The sequence below is a fragment of the Ranitomeya variabilis genome, chromosome 6 (genome assembly GCF_051348905.1).
Source record: "Ranitomeya variabilis isolate aRanVar5 chromosome 6, aRanVar5.hap1, whole genome shotgun sequence".
Taxonomy (NCBI): Eukaryota; Metazoa; Chordata; class Amphibia; order Anura; family Dendrobatidae; genus Ranitomeya; species Ranitomeya variabilis.
The window spans coordinates 190,321,777-190,334,041 of NC_135237.1; the positions used below are offsets into that span (position 1 = coordinate 190,321,777).

Below are 12,265 nucleotides of genomic sequence, written 5' to 3' on the forward strand. Positions count from 1 at the left end.
GGGCAGGACACCTAGCAACCAAGTGTATACACTCTGATATATAAATACACAAAGAAAGAGAGGATAATAATTGTCACTGAAAACACTCAAAAGATCACATCATACATAATATCCCACCCACCCTCCAATAAACTAAAATACCAACACTCATCTACTACATGTGTTCTGTTCAGGCACTAATAATACAGATTAATCACTTTTTGCTGAAAAGAAAAAAATTAGGTGTTAAGGCCAGTAAGACAATTTGCCAAAAAATTACATATACAGAGCTACCTGAAGTAATAACCACATACTCATCTATAACACATATCCACATTGCTTCCTCATAGAGGAAGAGGACTTGAACTTCAGTACCATCTATTGTAATTAGCAATCCTAAAAGTCAATATCGACCAATTAACCTTTCTACATAACTTACCATAAAAACCAAACCAGATACAACATGGAGATAAATGTTTAGGGGTGTTTGCTTCTAATCAGTGAAAAGCATGATATCTAATCTGGCTGGATGAGAGGCCTTTAAAGGGGATCTAATGGGCAACATCTCTCCTTGTGGAGAGTGACATGCCAGTATGAGAAGTCTTATAGGTCATGCAATGTGCCCCTGGGAAATTAACTATGCAAATTGCTTCTGCAGAAAGGAAAAGGGCTTGAACTCTAATGCCACCTATTGTATGTAGCAATCAAAAGAGTTCACATTGACCCCTGTCAGATGACTTAAATCCCCATTAGAGGCCTCTCATCCAGACAAATCAGACCTCTGGCTTTGCACTGATGAGGGGAGAAAACCCTAAAACAAGTTTCTTTAAACAGATTGTCTGGTTTGGCTTTTATCCTAACTTCCTAAGTCATGAGGCAAGGATCCTTAACCCCTTCATGACCCAGCCTATATTGACCTTAATGACCTGGCTGTTTTTTGCAATTCTGACCAGTGTCCCTTTATGAGGTAATAACTCAGGCACGCTTCAATGGATCCTAGTGATTCTGAGATTGTTTTTTCGTGAGATATTGGGCTTCATGTTAGTGGTATATTTAGGTCGATAATTTTTGCGTTTATTTGTGAAAAAAATGGAAATTTGGCTAACATTTTGAAAATTTCGCAATTTTCAAATCTTAATTCTGTTAAACAAGAGAGTTGTGTGACACAAAATAGTTAATAAATAACATTACCCACATGTCTACTTTACATCAGCACAATTTTGGAAACAACATTTTTTCTTCATAGGAAGTTATAAGGGTTAAAATTTGACCAGCGATTCCTCATTTTTACAACGAAATTTACAAAACCATTAAGTCAGTTTGAGGGGTCTATATGGCTGAACACACACAAAAGTGACACCATTCTAAAAACTGCACCCCTCAAGGTACTCAAAACCACATTCAAGAAGTTTATTAACCCTTCAGGTGCTTCACAGCAGCAGAAGCAACATGGAAGGAAAAAATTAACATTTAACTTTTTAGTCACAAAAATGATCTTTAGCAACGATTTTTTTATTTTCCCAAGGGTAAAAGGAGAAACTGGACCCCAAAAGTTATTGCACAATTTGTCCTGAGTACGCCGATACCCCATATGTGGGGGGGAACCACTGTTTGGGCACACGACAGGGCTCGGAAGGGAAGGAGCGCCATTTGACTTTTTCAATGAAAAATTGGCTCCAATCTTTAGCGGACACCATGTCGCGTTTGGAGAGCCCCTGTGTACCTAAACATTGGAGCACCCCCACAAGTGACCCCATTTTGGAAACTAGACCCCCCCCCCCCCAAGGAGCTTATCTAGATGCATAGTGAGCACTTTGAACCCCCACAAAAAATTTATTTTATCCTCAATTTTTTCATTTTCACATGGGCAACAGGATAAAATGGATCCTAAAATGTGTTGGGCAATTGCTCCTGAGTACACTGATACCTCATATGTGGTAACAAACCACTGTTGGGCACACGGCAAGGCTCGGAAGGGAAGGAGCGCCATTTGACTTATTGAATGAAAAATTAGCTCCAATCGTTAGCGGACACCATGTCGCGTTTGGAGAGCCCCTGTGTGCCTAAACATTGGAGCTCCCCCACATGTGACCCCATTTTGGAAACTAGACCTCCCATGGAACTAATCTAGATGTGTGGTGACCACTTTAAACCCCCAAGTGCTTCACAGAAGTTTATAACGCAGAGCTGTGAAAATAAAAAATCATTTTTCTTTCCTCAAAAATTATTTTATAGCCCGCAATTTTTTATTTTCACAAGGGTAACAGGAGAAATTGGTACCCAAAAGTTGTTGTCCAGTTTGTCCTGAGTACGCCGATACCCCATATGTGGGGGAACACCACTGTTTGGGCACACGTCGGGGCTCGGAAGGGAAGTAGTGACTTTTGGAATGCAGACTTTGATGGAATGGTCTGCGGGGGTCACGTTGCATTTGCAGAGCCCCTGATGTGCCTAAACAGTAGAAACACCCCACAACTGACCCCATTTTGGAAACTAGACCCCCAAGGAACTTATCTAGATGTGTGGTGAGCACTTTGAACCCCCAAGTGCTTCACAGAAGTTTATAACGCAGAGCCGTGAAAATAAAAAATAATTTTTCATTCCTCTAAAATTATGTTTTAGCAAACAATTTTTTATTTTCGCAAGGGTAACAGGAGAAATTGGACCCCAATAATTGTTGTCCAGTTTGTCCTGAGTATGCTGTTACCCCATATGTGGGGGTAAACCACTGTTTGGGCGCACATCGGGGCTCGGAAGGGAGGGAGCACCATTTGACATTTTGAACGCAAGATTGGCTGCAATCAATGGTGGCGCCATGTTGCGTTTAGAGACCCCTGATGTGCCTAAAAAGTGGAAACCCCTCAATTCTAACTCCAACACTAACCCCAACACACCCCTAACCCTAATCCCAACTTTAGCCATAACCGTAATCACAACCCTAACCCCAACACACCCCTAACCACAACCCTAACCCTAATTCCAACCCTAACCACAACCCTAACCCCAACACACCCCTAATCCTAACCATAACCCTAACCACAAGCCTAATCTTAACCCTATTTCCAACCCTAGCCCTAATTCCAACCCTAGCCCTAAGGCTATGTGCCCACGTTGCGGATTCGTATGAGATTTTTCCGCACCATTTTTGAAAAATCCGCAGGTAAAAGGCACTGCGTTTTACCTGCGGATTTACAGCGGATTTCCAGTGTTTTTTGTGCGGATTTCAGATGCGGATTCCTATTGAAGAGCAGGTGTAAAACGCTGAGGAATCCGGAAAGAATTGACATGCTGCGGAAAATACAACACCGCACCATATTTTCCGCACCATGGGCACAGCGGATTTGTTTTTCTATAGGTTTACATGGTACTGTAAACCTGATGGAAAACTGCTACAAATCCGCAGCGGCCAATCCGCTGCGGATCCGCAGCCAAATCCACACTGTGTGCACATAGCCTAATTCTAACCCTAACCCTAATTCTAACCCTAGCCCTAACCCTAGTTCTAACCCTAACCATAGCCCTAACCCTAACCCTAGTGGAGAAAAAATATATATATATTTTCTTTATTTTATTATTGTCCCTACCTATGGGGGTGATAAAGGGGGGGGGGTCATTTACAATTTTTTTTTATTTTGATCACTGTGATAGGTTTTATCACAGTGATCAAAATGTACCTGGAACGAATCTGCCGTCCGGCAGATTCGGCGGGCGCACTGCGCATGCGCCCGCCATTTTGGAAGATAGCGGCGCCCATGGAGAAGACGGACGGACACCGGGAGGCTCGGTAAGTATGAAGGGGTGGGATCGGAGCACGGGGGGTGGATCGGAGCACGGGGGGAGCTGACAGGAGGACAGGGGAGCGGACAGGAGGACGCAGGGGAGTACGGGACAGAACGGAGGACTGGGGAGGAGATCGGTGGCGGTGGGCACATCACTGTTTCCAGCCATGGTTGATGATAATGCAGCATCGGCCATGGCTGGATTGTAATATTTCACCACTTTTCATAGGTGAAATATTACAAATTGCTCTGATTGGCTGTTTCACTTTCAACAGCCAATCAGAGCGATCGTAGCCACGTGGGGGCAAAGCCACCCCCCCTGGGCTGAAGTACCACTCCCCCTGTTCCTCTAGGTCGGGTGAAATTGGAGTTAACCCTTTCACACGATCTGCAGGGACGCGATCATTCTGTGACACAGCATATGCGTCACAGGTCGGATTGGCACCGACTTTCATGACGCATACGCTGTGTCACAGGTCGGGAAGGGGTTAAATAATTGATCTTGACTCTTAGTATTGCTAATTACCTAGAGGTTACTAGAGTTCAAGTCTGCTTCCTCTCTGATTATGCATATCTAATTTCCCAGAGGAGCGCTGCATAGCCTATAAGTCCCCTCACACCAGCATGTTACTCTCCACAATCAGAGATGATACTTAACAGATAGGTACAATAGTTGAAAAACTAGTGTTAGTATTCAGAGCACAATGAAAAAATGTTTAGTGTAAGACTGAAGTCACACGTGCACATAATCTCATTACATACAGAGTGAATGCTTCTCCTGGATGAATCCTTGGGTAAATCATACTGAAATTCACATCAGACAATAGCAGTAAGAAACATTGATATAAATATGATTGGATATGGTATAAGGTATGGCAGATGAATCTGTTGAATTCTAGTTTTAGAATGTCACCATTTTAGGATTACAGCTCATGGATATCTTATGTGAAGAAACCCCCTGCAGAAATGCACATTTGCTTCTATTATTCCGTAAAGCAGCATTCAAATTGTCATTTACCGTTCGTGTTTATACCATTATTACTTGGAGTGACCTAGCTCCTCTTGTTTGGGTCGCTCTCTTGCAGAGGATACCTCATATGTATCACCAAAGGTCCTACAGTCTCCCTGGATAGGGGATACCTACATCTGCCATCAATTTTTTTTTTTTTCTTTTCAGATCTTGTTGGACTTGATTGAAAATTATTTTGACCTGAAAGTTATAGTATTTCGGGACTTGTTGGTTACAGGTCTTGATATACAGTTGTATATGAGATTTCTTTTTTGTACTCAATACTTTTTATGTTGTTGAATCCTTTGTTCCTTGTTTGTTTTGAAGTTCTTTTCAATAAAAACCAGACTAAACATAAATTGTCATTTACTAGGCAGCGGTCAAAAAAAATTAAGTTCTACTGTTTACCTGCATTCAGACATGGCCAAAAATTGAGACGGACACAAATTTTGGTGTTCACAAAGCTTGAAACTTCAGTGTTAAGATTTCTTTTAGTCGATTAAAGCACTTCATAAGTTTTTACGTTTTTATTGACAAATACATTGAGTTTATGTGAAGGATCAATTTTTACAGTGTTCCTTATTTTTCAGGACTTCTGCAATTTGCCCAGTGCGTGCTTTATATCAGCTTCTGGGCCAAATACTGTCTGGTGACAATCCATTCTTGCCTAATCAGAGCTAGAAATTTATCACGATTTTTGTGTATTTTTTTGTCCATCAGCCTTTTGAGGATTTACAACAAGTTCTTATTTGGGTTAAGATTTGGGGAGTTTCTTGGCCATGGACCCAAAATTTCAATGTTTTGTTCACTAAGCCACTTAGTTATGACTTTTGCCTTGTGACATGGTTCTCCTGGATCTTTGGGAGAAGTTGCTCTTGGAAGATGTTTAGGCTACTTTCACACTAGCGTCGTGCATTGCACGTCGCTATGCGACGTTGCAGCGCACCGACGCATAGTGTGGAAGCGCCGCACAACGGGGGCAGCGGATGCTGTTTTACATCGCATCCGCTGCCCCATTGTGAGGTGCGGGGGCGGAAAAGTCGCTATCGACGCACAAAAAAAAGTTACATGCAACGTTTTTTTGTGCCGACGGTCCGACGCAACCGTCGCACGACGTTTGCGACGTGTGGCAATGCGTCGCTAATTTAAGTCTATGGAGAAAAAACGCATCCTGCAAGCAATTTTGCAGGATGCGTTTTTTCTACAGAACGACGCATAGCGACGTGCAGTGCACGACGCTAGTGTGAAAGAGACCTAAGATACCATTCTATATTCATGGCACTGATCATTTTCAAAATCATGAGTGACCCTACTCCGTTGGATAAAATGCAACTCCACACATGAATGGTCTCATGATGCCTTAGTATTAGCATGACACAGGACTTCCAAATGTCAACCAGTCTTCATGAGATAAAATAACCTTACCCTAGTACTCTGCAGTCCAATCCCTGTACTTCCTGCAGAATGTCAGTCTGCACTTGAGGTTTTTCTTGGAGAGAATTGTTTTCTTTGCTTCTCTTCTTGACACCAGGACAACCTCCAAAAGCCTATGCCTCACCATGCGGCTGCACCGACATCTTCCTGCTGCCATTCCGGAGTAAGCTTTGCACTAGTGTTGAATTGATCCTCTTTATGGGATGGTGGTGTACTGGACTTTCTTGGATGCCCTAAAGCCACCTTCTCAGCAAATGAACCTATTTTTGAGGTTCCTGGTCATCCAATAAATGGTTGATTTAGGGGCAATCTTCCAAGCAACAATGTCTTTGCGTGTAAAATCATTTATATGCAAAGCAATAATATTAACACACTTCATTGGGGGCACCCATTGGTAACAAGAGTAGATAATGATTTCAAACACTGGCCCCTATTAAAGCAACTAGTTTGCTTGTATAATTCCATCTGCTTGACAGAGATACAAGTTGCCTTGCTCTCGATAACATTTTCTCCTGAGCTAATGAGAAAATCACAGAAATTACATAACCAGGTCATTTTGTGGCGGGGCTGAAATTCAGTGAAAATGGGATTTTGGTGATTAAGTTAATTTTCATGGCAAGGAATGACTTTTCACGACAACCTATAGAGCCAATGCATATTGCTACCATAAAAACTGAAGCAGCGAACTTTGTGTCCGTCTCAAAACTTTTGGACGTGACTGTACATACAGATATCTTCTCCCGAATATCCCCCATCCTCTGGAATTCCATGCCTCAACACGTCCGACTATCCACCACCCTCGGATCCTTCAGACGGAACCTGAAAACTCATCTCTTCAAGAAAGCCTACAGCCTGCAATAACCATTCTGCCGCCTCGCCATCGCCAGAGCAGCCGCCTCACCACCGCCAGAGCTGCTGCACCTCCGACCTTCTGTCTCTTCCCCACTATCCAATAGAATGTAAGTCCGCAAGGACAGGGTCCTCTCCCCTCTGTACCAGTCTGTCGCTGTAAACTTGTTTACTGTAAACGCTATTTATAACCCTGTATGTAACCCCTTTCTCATGTACAGCACCATGGAATTAATGGTGCTATATAAATAAATAATAATAATAATAATATCTTCGAACAAATAGTTTATAGTGAACAGAACCAAGCTATAAGTAAATTTGTCTCATTAACAATACTGGCACAGATCTACAACTGGCTAGAAACATAGTGATCAGGAAACCCGAAACAGGACACACCCTGTTATCCGTCATCCACCAGAAGTAATTGCATATGAGTAAGCACTGGCACAAAGCTGCACATTATCAGCCTCATGAGTCAGTGAAAAGGCTCCTATTCTAGTTTTAATTGAGGGGGTTGCCGCCCCCTCCACTGCTTCTCATCAGCTCTATTTCCAAGTTCTCCAAAACTTTTTTCCTGCACGGATGCAGTACTCAACAGAACCAACTAAGTGCATACTCAGACGTTTCCACAAGGACTATAAGCCGGAAACACACAAGCTGTTGTCATACACATTTGTGTGTTAAATGCCGGAATGGGTATGTGAGAATCATTCTTTTCTTTACTCATAGCAATTCTTTTTTATACTCCTGTGCAGCTCTGGCCAACACTGCCTTGGTGCATTTACAACATAAAGTATGTCTATTAGCAGCTAAGACCCTGGCTGTATGACATAACCTGCTTAGTGTTTAGTCAATTAGATTTTATTATGCAATCTCTGGGTTTTGCACAATTTCAAAGCAGAGTGTGTAATCTATATAATGATATATATCATATATTCAAATATTCATATGATCAAGGCGTTTTAACATAAGCTCTTTTACTGGGATGAATGTGGCTACACTTGTGCTGCTCATTTGTTTCCTGGAATACTTATGCCAACATGTAGAAAAAGTTGGTATATGTGACGATGCAGACAGCTATGGTAACAATCTTTAGCACTTTGGAGCTATTGTATCTATTCCCAATAAACAAAGAAATTACCACGGACAGTGCCAGTTTGTGATAAATGTCACTGTGAGACTTGATCTTTGAGCTCCCATACACATTAGATAATTTGCCAATTTCGGGCACTAGTGGTCAACCATACATCATCTATGTGGACCTTACAACTCTCCCTCCAAAATAAATTATGTCAGTGGACAGAAGGATCAGGAAGTTGGAATTAAAATCACCCGATACTTTTGTTGGCGGGGAGATAAGCTACTGCTAGACTTTTCAAGCAGTGTCAGTCTCAAAGCCCACAGGAACGGCGAGGGTTCTTCTGCATTGGGGGGTTGGAAGAGATAGCCGTCAGCAGAACAATCATTCGGTCATCAGCTATCTGATGTGTATGGCCACCTTTAGAATTTCAAAATCCTGCTTCTACTGGAAGAACTCGGATATAAATATACTGGGGAATTGCTGATAATGCCACTTTCCAGAATGCAGATGGTTCACTAAAAGAAAGCTCCATTAAAAGGATACGGCTACACTACAAGCCATGTATGCTCAACAGTGGTCTGATGTTTCTTACAAAAATTAACAACACTACAACAGGAAAAGAAGGATATGTGATGTCTGACATGCAGGAAACTATAGCTTTACGTACAGATGATCCATGTCTTCTTGACTTCGAAGATCTATCTTTCAGTATATCAGCCTTCATATGGCAATTGAAGATATGATAGTAAAAGTAAATAAGAAAAACAAGTAAATACAGTGAAATGTAAGCCACACCAAGTGCAAACATGTTAGCCATGGACACCAATCGAAAATAAGCCCACAAAGCACAGTATTTAAATAGCACAATGATTAATGAAAGTAAAAAAACAGAAAGAGTGCAACACTACTGTTAATAGATTAAAAAAATGTGTGTTTTGCTATTAAAAAGAGATATTATTGTGTTAATACAATACAAAGAAAAATAGAAAAAACATATAAAAGAGCCAAAATAAAAAATTGGCAGGCTAACCACACAGGGGATGAAGTATACATGTATAAAAAGTATAGAAATATTAAATGTCTAAAGAACGTTGAACAATAGTAGCAAGGGAACTCATACCAGTGCCCATAATGATGCTGGTTTTCATCTTCTCATTGATTATGTAACAATATCTGGGTCTGTGACTTAAACATCTGTAATGGATTGTGCAGCCACCCCCAGACTAAGCACAGAACATGAAAAGCTTGTGAAATGGTAAGGCTGGCTGCCCACATAGAGGGGCCCTGCTATGGGAACACTTGTTAATTATTTTCTATATGTTTGATTCATTTTGCATTATCATCAATATTAAGACTGTAAAAATTGGTTTTAGTCCCCTTAATACATTAGTATGAAGTACTCTGTATGTCTGTTATTTATGTATTATTTATCCACATATATGCTATCCCTCATATGCGTGTAGACTATGCTCTTCAATCTGTCTTTTCTTCTGATATTGCCTAAAGTGATTTATGACTCATGTATACATTTTTCATATTATTATTAACATGTCTGTTTAAATAGATCAATAAAATAATGCTTTTTTGCCATTAACATTAGCCTTGTACTTAATTTTCTTCATTAATTGGTTTATGTTAGATATGGGTTAAACTAAAATGACAAATTGTATTTGAAATTGTCTATATAAAGCAAATTATCCTATCCTAATAGTGCATCAACTATTTATTAACATATGATGCACAACACATTTTAAAAGAAGATACAGATTTTGTCATAAAAAGTTGACAAAATTCACAAGAGGCTGTAACAAACCCTTGTCACTAATGAGCAGGAATAGCTATAGGGAAGTGCAGAGGTTGCAGCTCCACTGGATTTAATGACTGACAAAGTGGAAAAGCACCTCTACACGTGGAAGGCTTGCACCAGTAGAATTGGGCCTGGCACAGAAACTTCAAGCTCCAAACTTGTAACACTATGGCAGTAATCTGCATCTTCTCAGTGCAAACAACAAACATGATGTGGATGATAAAATCTGCGGCATGCTCTTATTCTGCATGGATTTTCATCCACTGACTGGGAAGAGAGTATAAATTACTGGCAGCAGAATAACATGGCATTACATGTGGTAAGTACATATAACAATCACTTCATCTGTTAGTGATCACACACCACACTGGGCACACCATGGGTACACACCACCAGATCTTTCCTCCTGTAAGTGCTTTCTCTGCCTTTGCTTAGGCCACCCACATCCACAGATGAATTCTATGCAAAGAGAAGATGGAAATAATTCACACACCACTAATACAAGGAGATAATATTGCGCTATTCCATATAAGAAAAATGATTTATAAATGTCGCTTTTTAGACTTGTTCTGAGTCACATACACTTATCGATATACAAACAGAACCATGAAGAAAACTCCAGCAGACAAATTCTAACTCCATTATGACTATTTTTCATTTTCCTATTTGGAAATATCCACAAAATGTAATGTTCAGAAAAATCCACAATTTCTGTCATCAGGCTGGTTTAGAAAATGCTGGACTTATTAAATACTCATGTAAACTTGCATTGCAATCTATACTATCTACAGAAAAAGCACAGACTCTACAACACTTTGTATTTGCCTTTGAAGAAACTTTTTATGGGAGAATAAGTTAGTGAAGTTGTGTCTTCTTTTTCAACACTGATGAAACAGTTGAAAAACTGAAGGAGAATTTACAAATGTGTATGAACACAAGGGCTTCCAGAGGACAGCATGCTGTGCATAAACAGACTCATTGCTCACTGCAGAAATGTCTGCTACAGGCAGAAAATAACAAAAAAGTCTGCAAACTTCAGCACACAATGTAAATAATGTGATGTTAATCAATGGCAGCATTATTTATGAAGGCAGCAAGAGTGCCTCCATTCATATACAATGTTATGAGGATGCAAATGATCTATAACCTTTTTCTATGGATATCTGGAAGCTATTGCCGTTTTAGTAACTAACATTTACAAGTCCGTTGAAACCATAAACATTTCAATCATAAAACATTCTCAGCTTCTCATGGATGGAAAAGACAGATGAAGTACAAACCAGATTAGGACGCTGACTGGACCGGTGAGAGTACCTGGCCCGGTCGGAATCCTCCTGGGAGAAAACAAAGTACACAGAAAAGTTACATTTCAGAGTAGAAAACATGTATACTGTATATGAATTGCAGACATGCAAAAAGGGGCAACGAATTTGTCACATTGTAGTATTCAAATAAAGAAAGATACTGGTAGTTTTTTTTCTGAAATCCAAGAGGCAAATTTGCATGCTTTTCTTAAAAGTGAATCTGTCAGTAGGATCAACCCTCCTAAACCATCTATATGGGCATGCAGTCATATGAAAAAAATAAAACGATACATTGATATCTGTGATCCAATGTTTTATTCCAGAGAAATCCACATTTTTCTTATATGTAAACGAGTGGATCTAGGCTATGAGCCGGACACGGATCTCTCTGAGGGTCTGCCTCCACAGCTTACGTGATGGCCGCTCTCTGCTCTCCTGATCTCACTGCAGAGCTGTGTGTGATTATAACTAACAAATCCACAGGTTCCTCCCAGCTTCAGCGTCCATCTCACAGGCAGACAGGGTGCAATACAGAAGAGCTATGAGAGGTGCAGCTGTTAATGTGTTTGTAAGAAGACAAAAGTTCAGTTCTCCTGTTCTGTGTTGGTGACATGTCTCACACTGGTAATAACACATCCTTTTATTGAAAACTAGATGGAGCTATCGCATCGGGAGGGCAGTAATGTCACCATGGAGGCAGGCTTTGCCGCGTTGAGAATCTCTCCCTCATGTGCTCACCCACCTATCCACTCTCTCTTTCCCCATGTGCTGACTTCTCCCGTCTGTGCTCTCTTCTTTGACCTGTCTACCCCATGTGCTATCACCCTTGTCTGCTGTCTCTCTCCTCCCTGTGCTGTGTTCTCTCCTCATATTCTGTCCCGTGTGAGCTGTCTCCCCCCTGTGCTCAGTCTCTCTCACCCCTGTGCGCTCTCTCCCCATCTGCTGTCTTCTCTCATGTCATCTCTTCTTTGACCTGTGTACCCCATGTGCGCTCCCCCTTGTGTGCTCTCTCTACCACTGTGC

The 12,265-nt window shown here is 41.0% G+C and overlaps 1 protein-coding gene across 5 annotated transcripts in view; it reads right to left on the reverse strand.

Moving 5' to 3' along the window:
- The window catches only part of LRRFIP2 (LRR binding FLII interacting protein 2), a 195,256-nt gene that overhangs the window by 88,485 nt on the left and 94,506 nt on the right, over positions 1-12,265 (reverse strand). The window contains exons 5-8 of one of the 5 annotated variants that reach the window (XM_077269331.1): positions 11,219-11,272; positions 10,329-10,397; positions 8,799-8,849; positions 4,521-4,562 (exon numbers count right to left, since the gene is read on the reverse strand). The exons of the other annotated variants lie outside the window; for them this stretch is intronic. Coding sequence (XP_077125446.1) covers positions 4,521-4,562; positions 8,799-8,849; positions 10,329-10,397; positions 11,219-11,272 — 216 coding nt within the window. The remainder of the gene's footprint in view (positions 1-4,520; positions 4,563-8,798; positions 8,850-10,328; positions 10,398-11,218; positions 11,273-12,265) is intronic. 5 annotated transcript variants of the gene reach the window in all.